Raw genomic sequence first — 13,555 nt, 5'->3', positions numbered from 1 at the left:
CTAGGACCCAAATGGGACCCAAAAAGTTGCTCGGAGCTGGAATCTATTTTTTGTCCCACCCTATTGTACACTTTCGCAATGGCGCATCGTTCTGGGCAGAAGAAAGATATTTCGAAATGAAACTGGTAGTGCTACAACATGACCACTGCGGGAATCTCGCCCCGTGGTTGCTGAGATTTTTGCTTCATTTATAAGTTCGATCGCTTCAAAACGGCAATATTTAACTGACAATTATTCATTAACCAACAGCATGTTTTTGTTCGTACAGGTGGTGGTATTTCGGAAAAGTCATTGTCCGATTTTTTTGGTTCAGTGCATTCTGACCGATTAGTTCTTTACATCAATCGTTAGCTATTTTTAATTTTTGAACCCAGTCCGGCTGAATTCCGGCACCTCTCGGCCACCTCAGAAATGTCGCCGCGAGGATGGCCCTGATCCGAGTAATATTCTTGTTGGCGGTCGAAAACTAGTCAATAATAGCAACATTGTCACTGTTCTACCTCCCACGCCGTTGCTCTAGTTGTATCTTTCCCGCTTTTATCCCAGCGTTAGCTACGAGACTGTCGAAAAAATGTCCAAGGAAGGACTAAATTGCAACGAGGAGATAAAGGTTATTCCGCTTGTAAAAAAGGCGTCAGCACTTTGAACTTCATAACTTCAAAGTTGGAGCTCAATTTCATCAACGGACAGCGATTTGCACGCGAACACGGGCTGCTGTTATGGCGTCATCGCCTTGACCGGGACGTGGATCGATAACAGTACTCTGTCTCACCAGGATTTTGGTTCACTATTCAATTTCGACTGCTATGACCTCTCCACAGGCATAAGACATCAGGTGGTGGTGTGCTTATCGCCGTTCGCCATGGTATAAAGTATGGATATCAGTGAAACTTGCCGACCGCAATCTGTTCCTGACATTATTGATTTGCCGAATAGTTGCGCTACTGTAGCCGTCCAGAATACAACCGGCATTATTGATAAGCGAAAATTTCTCGATATGCAATCGTAGAAACCCATTACCTGGCACTACGTCGTCCAATATAAGAATATCATCAGACGGGGTGGTGATCGAGGTGATGAAAGAAATGGAGGACAGATGGACATCGAAAGCTGAAATCACGAACTGAAAAAAATGAAAGGAATTAATGGAACTACAGGAATGAAAGGAATGAATAAAATGAAATGAATGAATGAAATGAAAGGAATGAAATGAAGGAAATGAAAGAAATTAAGGAAATTTCCTTAATAATTGAGGAAATCAATGAAACGAATAAAATGAATGAAATAAATGAAATGAATGGAATGTATGAAATAAACAAAATACAGTATCAATCTTTTCTCATAAATTGTTTTGCGAATAACTCAAATATCGAACGAATTTTGTTTGACAATTTTTTTTTCAAACATACGGTAGAGTTTTAATCTGATTGATTGTTTCGAAATGTTTATACCACCTGGCCATTAAATTCAATTGATGAAAACACATTTGCAGTTTAGTATAAATTTTAACCAGTTCAACACGACTTCATTTTAGTTTCTAGTTTCAATTATACACCATGGAACTATTCTCATTCCTGGTGAAAGTGATAGTATTAATTTGGATTGTGAAAACTTACTCAACTATTGGCTTTCCACGTTGCTGTTGCTCTAGCGTCCAGAATGACACATCTTCCAGTTGGAACAGATGGACTGAAAGTGGAACAGACCATGATAGTGTACTCGAAGATGTTTCGCCTGCCATTTGGGACCATCGGAGCACAAGTAACCTGAGCGACGATAGTGAGCTTGATGATGTTTCGCCTGCCATTTGGAGTCGGCGGGGTGCAAATAAGCTCATAAATGATAGTGAAATCAACGATGATTCGCCTTCTAGTTGGGACCGATTTGGGGGTAGAAGAAAATGGACAGTTACTGTAACTATTTCGACACCTCCTCCATACGCACCACCGCCACCAATACGTCCAACATATCCTCCACCCTATGGTCGCCCTACACATCCAACAAACCCTCCTTTTCCTCCAAGACCTCCAACGCCGTATCCTGGTGTTACTCCAATAGTTGATCCCCTTCCTCCTACAACACCGTATCCGCCATTAACTGGTCCCCCTGTTCCCCCTCCTCCTACAACCCCCTATCCGCCAATATATGGTCCACCTAATCCAATAACTGATCCGCTTTCTCCTGCAACACCGTATCCGCCACCATATGGTCCCCCTACTCCAATAATTGATCCGTTTCCTCCTACAACACCATATCCGCCATTAACTGGTCCCCCTGTTCCCCCTCCTCCTACAACCCCCTTTCCACCAATATATGGTCCACCTACTCCAATAACTGATCCGCTTTCTCCTACAACACCGTATCCGTCATTAACTGGTCCCCCTGTTCCTCCTCCTCCTACAACACCGTATCCGCCAATATATGGTCCACCAACTCCAATAATTGATCCGCTTTCTCCTAAAACACCGTATCCGCCACCATATGGTCCAATACTTGATCCGTTTGATCATACTCCACGTCCGGCAAACCCTTCTTCTCCAACATATATTCACCATGGACATCCAATAATTGTTTACCCGCCTGTTTCGCCAATTATAATAGCAGGACGTTTTAGACGTCCTGGAGCTAGTCCTACGCAAACTGGAGAATCACAGGATTCTCCTACCCCACCATTTTTTCCTACGCCCCCAAGAAGTTGAAGTGATATCAAAATATGGACGAGAAACAGAGACTCACTAACAAGAGAGATAAGAAGAAGAACGACTAATTGGTTGATAATGAATTAGTAACACTCTGTAGGATATTAACTAGTAGTGGGGATAAATACTTAGAAACGTATCTAAATCCACTTGATGGTGTTATTGTGTCTTTCTCTACGTGCAAACTAAGATGACAACCTACATTTTTGGTAGGGCGAAGGGCGGTAGAAAAAAATATCGTTATTGCTTTTTGACGACATGGTGAAGAATGCTAAATCCGGCCGAGAAAGTGTCGAATCTTCGTGAGACCTCAGAAGTCTAGAACTGTAGATTTAACGGTTCACGGTTCCAAACGTGGTGAAAAACTGAATATTTGCCACATCCGTGAATCGCTTGCCAAACTAGGATTTTGCAGCACCTGGCATTGGTCCAGTGTGCCTATGCGTACATGCAGAAAAAAATAGCATATTTAAACCAAAAATATGTGTTATTGAATCCAATCATTTATTGTTTATCACTTTAACAAACAAACTAATTGGTTTGAAAATATTTTTTTATTAGAACAACAACAAATTTTTGCTTTCAATAAATGCATTTTTAGTATCAATAAATTTCTTTTGATTTCAATAAAATAATTATTGAAAAACGGAACGATAATTTTGTTTTATTAAAACAATAAATAAATTTTATTGAATTCAATAAATAATTTTATTGTCTCCCGACCAATAATTTAATTTATTGAATTTAATGCATAATTTTATTGAACCTACAAATCTTTTTTCTGCGTGTAAATACGGTACTGCATCCATAAATTGATTATGCTTAGAAATATTGTCAAATTAAGTGATATCAAAAGGAAATTACGCAGCTAGTGTCTACATCTCATTTATCCTAAAGTAATCAATATTCCGAGCCAACCGCTTTTGAAACTACAGATCTTCAAGGTTATTTGCTACAACATGCTGACGGACGTGTTCAAATTGCTGCTACATTATCATTAAATTATTAAAATGTTTAATTTTTCGACTGACTGGTTGTCCGAAAAAGCTCACGAGGCTTCCAATTAATACACAGTTCAGAGATATAGGAAAGACCATCCGAGTAATGCTTCTTAAATTAATGATTAATATTTTTTTTTGTTTCTAATTAATGGCATGAGCGAATTAAGGACATATTAGAATATTGTTGCACAGTAAAAAATTAAAGGGTTGAGTACAAGACACGACCGCAGTTCCATTGAAAATCCAGCATTATTAACCCTTAAAGGCGCAAATATTTTTTTTCATTATATATTCGTCCTAATAAGGACAGTTTGCTAACAACTATGTTTTGGGATACGGGACGAGAATCCTTTGAATCAATTCGAACCGTGTCGCGCCGGAGATTCGTTTCTGCTGCATACACACAGACGAACATTCCTCTTTCGCAGCTCATGTCAAATGAGCACTATGTAACCCAAGGCGATCACTTTTATAAACTTTTTGGTGCAAACAGAAAACCATCCTTTTGTGCGACAAATAAAAATATTTTCATCATTCTTTTTGCTGTGGCTTTCGCTTAGTGGCAGGGTTGCCACATTCACTGATTTCCATAAAGCTTTGGAAAAACTATCGGGTTGGTAGTTTGAAGCATCGAACAAAATCCCGTTTCCCTTCCGTAGCTCGTGATCAAAAGGAAGCTGTAACAGCTATCCTACAAGCAACAATAGCGATAATCCAACTGGTTCTGCGAGTAGAGCAGGCATGGCAATGAAGGAATTCGGTCAAAAACATTCCTTTGATATCAAGCGAAGAATTGTGTAGGACTCTTATGAATGTCGAGATGAGGTCCGTGTTAGGGAAAGTCTTGCGCAAATTTGTGAAAATTGTGTATGTTTTCCCTATTTATTGCAATAGTGTGCTAATAAAATTCACAGATAAATTTGATAACATGAAATCCATCAATAATTAACAAAACGTAAGCGAAAACTTTGTCTGTTTTCTTACATTTTCCCAATTTGTTTACAATAATATTGATTTTTCAATAGTGTACAATTGAAATACCAATTTATAGTTGCAACCAATTTTTAAGTTGGACTTCTCTGAATCTATTAGTATTTAAATGACGCAAATCCATCAACAATTAACTGCGCTACAGTCGTTTAAAATTATGCCACATTTTCGTGACGCAGTTAGAAATCAGATTTTAGTTTTACACCTAACCCCAACCCTATATAGTATAGTAAAGCATCTTCAATGCTAAAAACCTTTGAATTTGAAAATAGATAAATCAAATTAATAAATGTATTTCAGTGTCACCCTATGCTGAAAACATTTCCATAATTGAAAGGTTTTGAATAATATGCAGGTCAACCGAATTTCACCGCTAAACTAATCCATTTTAGTGAAAGAAAAGTCTTTATTTGTGTGTTGAGACCACCTAGTCCATTTTACACTGTTATTATTTAATATTATATGTCAAAATTGGTTTCAGAGTACTAGAATTACTTGGTTTCGAAATTTTAAAAGCATTAGAGATTTTGGCCAGCTTTTATTCTGAGTGGCATCATTGTGCGATGTTCAGCATGTCATGTTTGGAGTCTGGGTCACTTCGCCGAAGGTCATTTCGCCGATTTTAATTTTAATTGATTGATATTTTATCAAAAACAATTTCAATGGTTATAAATAAAAGGTAAATTCACTCTTTTGACCTAAAAAAACAATATGAGTCGATCAAATATTGATTCAATACGCAAATTTTGAACAATGAAGAAGACATATAGTAAAAATATACATACTTGGCATAACAATTTTAAAGAACTACTACGCTAGTTGGAATCTGTTTTTGTTGCAACCGCATATCAATCGGCCTTTAAAAATTAAAGACCATGATCAAACATGTTTTCAATGCCATGCTACACTAATACCATCTTCCTTGGTTAGTTTTTGACAACTATCGATCGTCCCAAGTAAAAAATCGAATTTGTTAGTAGTGGCGTGATGTAGTGGTCCAACCAGTTCGCTGGTAACTGTATACCAAACAACATAAATAGAAATTAAAAAAAATCTCACAAAAAGAGCAAAAAATTAATAGAAGTAATTTGAAATTTGAGAATTCGTAGATTCAATATATTATATTGAGATAATATTTTGCACAATCTTTTTCAATGAATATACAATTTAAATTGCATTTGAGATAGCATTGATGTAATCCATTAATTCATATTCATGGTAGTTGAGTACAATTTTCTTCAATTTTTGGTTCTTCAGTTCAACGTGCTTTTTTATTATACCACCGCCTCCAGCCAGAAAAGTAACAGCGCGACCTGCTGCAGCTTTTTGTTCCAACTGCATCTCCTTTATAATTCGAATACTGCTAACATCTCGTCCTCCTACCAATGCGGTTCAGCGGTTATGCCAAGATTCAACATTATTCGTTGTCCTCGGAAGTCCATTTTTTGTGTTTTCATAAATGGACTACAGTTGGGGTGGAAAAAGTGGTGGATTTCGTTTTCCAGATCTTCCTTGTTTTTTGCGGCCAAGAACGTATGTTTCTTCTACATACTTTATTAGCGGAGCCATATCTGTCGGAGCAGTCTGCTGGATGAGAGAAAAGGTTCGAGAAATAGCTTCTGATGGTAAAAAAGAGAAAGCACGCAACTTTTTAAACAAGAGTGCTGCATTTTTGTTTGTCGAAATCACTGGACACAGACCAAGCTTTTGAATGTGTTTCCAAATATTCTGGCTATAGTGGAAAAAGCATTCAATTTGCGAAGCATCAAAATATTCGTGATGAAAAGCATTGATCATGCCCTTCTCGAAGTCTGTCAGAATCATTTCTGGAGCTAACTCAATGTCTATCTCAGATGCAACTGCTGTTAGATTTTCGAGAACTTTTTTGTAAAGTTCCTCCGTCTTATTGGTCATCAACACGTAAACTGCTGGAATGGTATGCGTGTGTACTGGTACAATACTTGAATGAATTGAGAATAGTTGTCTATAATCCCCGGGGACAGTATCAAACGTTGCATCTGCGATCCAGTATCGAGCTTGATGCAATCTTTTTATGTCTTCGGTTGATGCGAATAATATGGCATAGCCCTCTTCGATACTGACTTTTCCCCTGAAAAATTGATCTCCGTCGACGGTCCGCTGATACTCTTCAGGTATTATCAAATCTCCCGAGTTCTCGTCATCAGCACTTTGAGACACTTTTGACCGCGCTCGTTGCACAATCTTCCTCTGAGCGTTCGAAGAAACCTGCAGTTGGACGTCGTTTGATAACCCAATTGCGGCAGTTCTAGCAATTCTCACTGGTGGACCACTATCGCTTGCCGCATGGCGCTTCATTGACATCCGCAGTCTAATCACCTCCACTTCTATTTGATCCGGTGCATGAAAATGATCTGATCCGGTTGTCATGACAACACGTGCCGTTCCACGTTTTTTTCGTTACAACTCTTGCCGTGCAGCTGCTGCGTTCTTCATTTCGTCTGTTTCGGTTCCGACAATCCCAATAGAAAGTATCGTCCGTCTAAGTAACGAAACATTTTTAACACTTTTGGACATATAAAAAGTCGTATTTAATTTACGTGCTTATTTAAACAGTACAAAAAGCCTTTCCAGTAAAGAATATCGCCTCCTCTGGAACTTTTCAAAATTTCCGGTGAGGCTTCCATTGTGAAGAATGTTATACGATCTATTTCGTTTTGAACGTGAGACGAAAATAATTTTCTTCTAGTGAACTTTTCATGGCTTGCTAGGAATAATATAGAAACGATAGCCGAAATGCAAATGTGGTAACTATGGTAACTTAGTGATGTGTTATGTTGTATGTTGTTTATGTTATTTTATTCACAATTCGATAAAATGTTGTAACGAGGTGGCCGCTGACCCGCAAAGCATTGATCCACTTGTCGCCCGGCTTGCTGAAACTTAGTGGTCTCAATTAGTTCAAGTCCGACGGAGCGGAGTGATGTCGGACAGCACGCGAGTAAAAGCGATGTGGCGTAGGCGTAATGAATTACCTAGTTTGCAAAAAGTTAAAAATATTCTTGTTTGGAATATTTAAGACAGCTTTATCGTTGCATATTTGCCGCTGTAATGGAATAAATAAATAACAGCGACGCCTAATGAGGCTACGCCACATCGCTTCAAGTCAAGTGCTGTCCGACATCGCTCCGCTCTGTCGGACTTAAACTAAAAAAAACCACTATGTTTGAGTAATCCGGGCAAACGAGTGGATCACAGGTTTGCTTGCGAGAGGCCGCAGCTTCCGACGGCGGGACGGCGGCCACCTCGTCCTGCGGATCCTTGTCCTCGGTTATGCAGCTGGGCCGCATCACACTGGCTTCGCCGCATGCAACATGCACATGCAAGGGCAGTGTAATAACCGAAAAATGGTTAAGCCAAACTGACTTTTTTATTTTAATTTTCTTTAATTATCTATGCTAATAAATGTGATTTAATTTTAAAATATCAATCAAGGGCAATATACTTGGTGAAAGGTACATTCCGAAGAATTATTTCCGGATATTGAAATTGTTAGCAGAATAGTTTTGTGTGGTAATTATAATTTCTAGGGAAACTTCTTTGACATTATATTTTCTAGAGAATGTTTTGGCAAAAAGTTTAACAACCACGTTGGACTTCATCTGATTGTAGTAAACATCGTAAATAGAACTTTATATTTAATTTTGGGAATGATTATTCAATTGAATAAATTTGCTACCAAAGCAGTAATATAATCATTAATTGCTTAGGTATTAAAATTGATAAATTTGCGGAGTCGATCATTCTTCTGAGCGTATTAATTCCTCTGCTACATACCCTTAATATTATTTAACCATTTAAATTACTTTTGGTACGACATGGCTAATTCGATGAAATGACCCATTCGGCGAAATGACCCATTCGGCGAAATGACTTTCGGCAAAATGACCTTCGGCGAAATGACCCGCCCCCCATGTTTGTATACACCAGTCTAAGCAAGCAATCCACATCCGAAGTTTTGGCCATTTGTAATTCTGTTTTGTTATTAATTCGCCGTCAAAGCCGTGTGTAAATTTAATCTGGAATTTGTCGAAAGATCACCAAAAATGTCATATTTTTCTCACGTTTGAAATTGACGGAAGAGCGTGCCCGATGCGTATGGCTACTACGATCCGATCATAATCAATTCAAACCCACAATTATGCACTTACACGGCTGCCGAGGTGTTGCGTTTTTTATGCTTCTCGTGAACTGGCTAAATGACATCTCGTCGCTGTTGTGCTATCTTATGACAAGCGCCATTTAGCACATTTCGAGAAAAACGATTTTTAAAGTTTGAGATTGAATATCTTGAAACTTATAAATGGTAAAAACAATTCAAAGAAGACAATTAATGCTTCAATCTATTCTGTATTAAACTCTCAAATATCACGAAGTTCGGTTGACTATGGTGCGAGTTTTCACTATAAATGTAAACAAAAGTCGCACTCACACGTGTCGTAGGCGTGTATTGATGGCAAAATTTGTATGGCGTGTCATAATTGCGCATGGGAAGTTTTCCATAGAAAAAAGCATCAGTTATTAACTTTTATTAATATCTTCGGCTTTATTCGGTCTAGAAACAATCGATGAGATGCATTTTGAAGGAAATTGAGCAAGCAATCTAGAAAAAATAGCAATTTTTAATTACAGTGTTGCCAAACATGAAATATTGCCAATTTAAAAGTAAAACTGCATATTTCTCGCAATATATGTATTTTTATTTTAAAAATTATTATGCCATTGTGTTCCTCAGACATTTTTACATATAAAAACATCTAAAACTTCTACATTACTTAAACGAATCCCAAGATACAGTGATTTAAAGCAAAAAACTGACAATTTTTCATCACTTTTTTCGCTATACCTCAGTAACCAAGCAAAATTTCAAAATTCTGAGAACGCCATTTTGTAGAGAATTTTCAGATTAGTAATGTTGCATATCTAACTCAGTTTACTCCAAAATGGCGTTTGTCATAAGATAGCACAACAGCGACGATCTGTGATATAACGAAACAACTAGACTTTTCAACTGTTTTTTAAACAAGAAATACTTGACATCATGCTGGGAAATATAGGTTTATTTTTCATATTCATTTAACCAACACTATCTATTACACTCGAAACATTTATCTAGGAAATGTGCGCGCCTTAAGCGAACAAGGTTATGCTTTGTCTGCGACTACATTGGCGTAGAACTCGATATCAAAAATGGGAACCGCCGGCTTACTTTGTTCCATTTTATGTTTCACATCAATGCCCACGCGATACTCACCGGGCGGTGCCATCTTTATCAGCATGTTCTCGCGATTGATACGGAAATTACGAACCACATAATTACCCTGTAAGATTGCAATCCGCGTTAATTATCTTGTTCCACCTCTGCTCATAGTGAACTTTATCGGCTTACCGAGTGCAGCGGACAGTCGACCGTCATATTCCCATACTTGTTCATTTCGCCAACCAACAGCCGCATCAGTGGATCGGTCGATTTAGACACATTCAAACTGCACACATCGACGGTCGAGCTGAGCAGTGTGCGATATTCGGCGCCCATTTTCGATGCTAGATCCAAGTGCACCAGCACCCCATCGGTGACGTCCCGCTGCCACAACGCATCTATATCGACCACGGAGCTACGCACCTTATCGGTTCCATTTCGTATCTTGATGAAGACCTTCACGTAGTCGGCGTTGCTTTTGTAGTCCACCTCGCGAATGAGAATATCTCTGGCGCTGACGAGCTGATGAAGAATGGTGATTCATGGTTAATATTTTCAGTTCAACGGTGAGACTGGAATTCATTCACGAATGAAGTTGTTTAATTACATAGGGGAACGTGGGGTAGATCGTCATATGGAGCGAGCTGATTACTTTTGCTTTCAGTCTGAACCGAAAAGTATGTTCTATTTTTTTGTTCAGACGAAATGTTTATTTGCAACTCATCATAAAATTATGTAAAATTTCAATTAACGTGTACGTGTATTATAAAAAAAATTCGAACAAATGTTGGAGTATATCAATAATAAAAACAAGAGTTTGAACACGTTACTATAACAAATGCAAGAAATAATTATAGTGAAAAAGTTGAAACCAATTTGGAGTTGTCCAATTAGCCTGTTTTCGTTATGTACCTACTGTCATCCTATCCATTTAATCCGTTAGAGCAGCGCCTGTTATCTATGTTCAACGCATTCATTGGCTCAGTGGTAGGGCAAAAATTGGGGCACTTGATTCAATGTTTTGCTTTGCTTTGACGCATAAATGTATTGGTCATTATGCGCAACCCAATGAAGCGACGCCCTGCCTAATAGGAATTTTTGGAGAATAAAATTGTTGATCCGGTGTCTAAAACTCCATTTATCACAAATGAATTAAAATATTATGTATCTCATCATATTCACCTTGTTGCATACAGTAGGAATTGTTCATTCATCTAAAACTATCACTCGTGCGCATCGTCTTGCGATGAGGCTTCTTTATCACCTCTCTCAGTGCGGTTTAGGTTGGTATATACCGTTTATTCACCTCGTTCGCAGCGCTTTGTTTATAACGGCCAAGAGAAGCGTGATCGTGATGCGTACGTCTGTATACCTGGCCGCCAGAGATTCATTAGGTTTCGGACGGTCGACGAAATCTGACTCATATGAAGACGTCTCTCAGCAGAGTGAAAGTAAAAAGCAAAAGTGTGATTGCCAAAGAATGTGGAATCTTTCTATAGTGCTACTATTAGTGCTTTCTCAAGTTGAGCAATATGTCACCAGAATGGTTATTGAGTCTTCGACCGTTGAATTTGATTCATTTCTGGAGGAGCAGTCAACGAAAACTGGCGGTAAGTGATAATAAAGTAGGTCAAATAGGTAACTGGACCATGTTTAAATTTCTTTCAGAATGCAAGATATCTTTGAAAAAAGCTCTCAATCTTAAGCAACCACTGTATTTAATTCCGGGAACGGACAAGTTCTATATTCCCACGCCCAATACTACAGACCTACTGTTCCGTCAAGGTGAACAGGTAGAACTATTCTGTACTCGAGGGTTTGCCGATACCGAAGAAAAATCAATCATAACATCGTGCGATGGAAAAAATGGGTTCGTTCACAATGACGAAGCACACGACATCTCACAAATAACCTGCAAAGGTCCACTGTTCCATGTAGCACTACGAACCGAAGATCGTTGCTTCAACAATGCTACTTTGGTGAAGGTTGGATTTGAAATGGAACCCAGATTCCTAAAAATGTACGATGTATGCTTTGACGAAAACACACTCGTGCCTTATTTCGTAAAGCACAGTCTATCGCCCTGGAACGTTAAACATCAACCCACGAAGCGACCGCCCTTCATTCAGGGGGACTTTTATCCTGGACTCAAGATGTCTAAACTTTACAGCTTCGAATCACAACGGAAAAATCTGGAAAAAATCCTAGGGTCCTCTGATCGGGTAGATGCAGTGTTGGACAAAAAGAAAGATCTTTTTTTGGCACGCGGCCATCTGGCCGCAAAAGCAGATTTCGTTTTCAGCCCTCACCAGAGAGCTACCTTCTGGTTCATGAACGTTGCTCCACAGTGGCAAAAGTTCAACGGCTTCAACTGGCAGCGCATTGAAACAGGTGTGAAAGATTTCATAGCCCACAGGAAAACCCCAGTGACGGTGTACACTGGTACGTATGGAGTGTTGGAGCTTCCCGATGCGAATGGTGATATGCAGAAGATATACATGGACGTTGATCCCGATAATGGAGGGCGTGTTCCCGTTCCGAAAGTGTACTACAAAATATTGCACGACGAGACGAACGATGCTGGCATTGCGCTGATTGGTGTGAACAATCCGCATGCGACGATGGAAGAAATTAAGAACGATTACATCTTTTGCAATGACGTTTCCGATAGGATAAACTGGTTAAAATGGAAGCGGCACTATATCCCCGGGGGATATTCGTACGCGTGTGATGTGAATGAATTCAATAATGTGACTAAACATCTTCAATTGGGGAAGATTTCTAACTTGTTGGTGTAGACATTGTTGTAGTAATAGTAGATTTTAGATACTTACCAATGCTGCAACAGACAGTGTTAGAAGCACGAAACCGAATAAATGATTCTTTTTCATCATTGTGACGAGAGAACAGACTTTTGACATCCAAATTACACGTCGGTTTTTATAGCTGAAACACTTCACGCTGTGTGGATTTTATAATTGTTTTACTATCTGCAATCAGCATTTAGTGATATTTGGCATGATAGTTTAAGTAGGTTTGCATGTTTCATTTTCGTGGTAGAGCAAATAGTCTACGGGTATTCTGCAGAAATAATCAAAATTAGAGCAGTAGTGTAATTCAAATTCATTTGACGGATTCGTCGATTTGGTTTTGCTTCTGAAGAGGTTTTATTTGTACTAAACTATTAATATTAGTTATGAATTTATATTAAATAATTATTTCTAATTATAAAGCCTCAAAATAGATTATGGGTTCGCATAATACTACAGAAGAGGGTTATTCTGTATTGTAATATATTCGTATAGCTGATGTATTTTCTTTTAGAATTGTGTAGATTAGAATATACTAGTTATTTAAATGTATATTGTTTTTTATAGATTGTTTAAAACATTGTCCGCATCAATATTGTCTTCATGAACCGTGATAAACATTTGTTTGCCCTTCAAATATCTTAAAATAAAAGAAGGTATTCGATTAATTTTTTACACCCAAAAAATGAATGGTGTGATTTTTGTTATTTACCATTGATTTGATAACCATTTGCAGGATTACGGAATTGTGCACTGGTCCTTTTCAATCTGGTACGAAACTGTAGGCTTACTTATTTGTGAACCTTGATGAGTCAC

At 38.4% G+C, this 13,555-nt stretch overlaps 3 protein-coding genes across 3 annotated transcripts; 2 read left to right on the top strand and 1 right to left on the bottom strand.

The window, feature by feature from the left end:
• Positions 1-1,547: 1,547 nt before the first annotated feature.
• On the top strand, positions 1,548-2,911 carry LOC131691291 (uncharacterized). Its single transcript, XM_058977578.1, has 2 exons — positions 1,548-2,093; positions 2,202-2,911. Exons 1-2 carry the CDS (start codon positions 1,557-1,559, stop codon positions 2,697-2,699), a joined length of 1,035 nt encoding a protein of 344 aa, XP_058833561.1. The 5' UTR covers positions 1,548-1,556; the 3' UTR covers positions 2,700-2,911.
• Positions 2,912-9,819: 6,908 nt separating this feature from the next.
• LOC131691295 (uncharacterized) lies at positions 9,820-12,871 on the bottom strand. Its single transcript, XM_058977582.1, has 3 exons — positions 12,764-12,871; positions 10,119-10,451; positions 9,820-10,050 (listed from the first exon to the last, which is right to left on the bottom strand). Exons 1-3 carry the CDS (start codon positions 12,848-12,850, stop codon positions 9,874-9,876), a joined length of 597 nt encoding a protein of 198 aa, XP_058833565.1. The 5' UTR covers positions 12,851-12,871; the 3' UTR covers positions 9,820-9,873.
• LOC131691289 (uncharacterized) lies at positions 11,338-12,843 on the top strand. The gene is made up of 2 exons (XM_058977576.1): positions 11,338-11,539; positions 11,598-12,843. The coding sequence occupies exons 1-2, from the start codon at positions 11,410-11,412 to the stop codon at positions 12,725-12,727; spliced, it is 1,260 nt and encodes a 419-aa protein (XP_058833559.1). The 5' UTR covers positions 11,338-11,409; the 3' UTR covers positions 12,728-12,843.
• Positions 12,872-13,555: the final 684 nt, after the last annotated feature.

This window comes from Topomyia yanbarensis, chromosome 3, assembly GCF_030247195.1.
Source record: "Topomyia yanbarensis strain Yona2022 chromosome 3, ASM3024719v1, whole genome shotgun sequence".
In the NCBI taxonomy this organism is placed as follows: Eukaryota; Metazoa; Arthropoda; class Insecta; order Diptera; family Culicidae; genus Topomyia; species Topomyia yanbarensis.
The sequence above is the reverse complement of the archived record's forward strand: the minus strand, read 5'-3'. Positions and strand labels throughout refer to the sequence as shown.

Bases quoted from the DNA above. Each gene is read 5' to 3' on its own strand.
- LOC131691295 (XM_058977582.1), bottom strand. From the start codon at position 12,850: ATGTCAAAAGTCTGTTCTCTCGTCACAATGATGAAAAAGAATCATTTA. The intron at 10,452-12,763 runs GTAAGTATCTAA...ATTCTTCATCAG, and splicing joins CACTGTCTGTTGCAGCATTG to CTCGTCAGCGCCAGAGATAT. The intron at 10,051-10,118 runs GTAAGCCGATAA...GCAATCTTACAG, and splicing joins TCGACTGTCCGCTGCACTCG to GGTAATTATGTGGTTCGTAA.
- LOC131691289 (XM_058977576.1), top strand. From the start codon at position 11,410: ATGTGGAATCTTTCTATAGTGCTACTATTAGTGCTTTCTCAAGTTGAG. The intron at 11,540-11,597 runs GTAAGTGATAAT...AATTTCTTTCAG, and splicing joins GCAGTCAACGAAAACTGGCG to AATGCAAGATATCTTTGAAA.
- LOC131691291 (XM_058977578.1), top strand. From the start codon at position 1,557: ATGGAACTATTCTCATTCCTGGTGAAAGTGATAGTATTAATTTGGATT. The intron at 2,094-2,201 runs TTAACTGGTCCC...CCGTATCCGCCA, and splicing joins CTACAACACCGTATCCGCCA to CCATATGGTCCCCCTACTCC.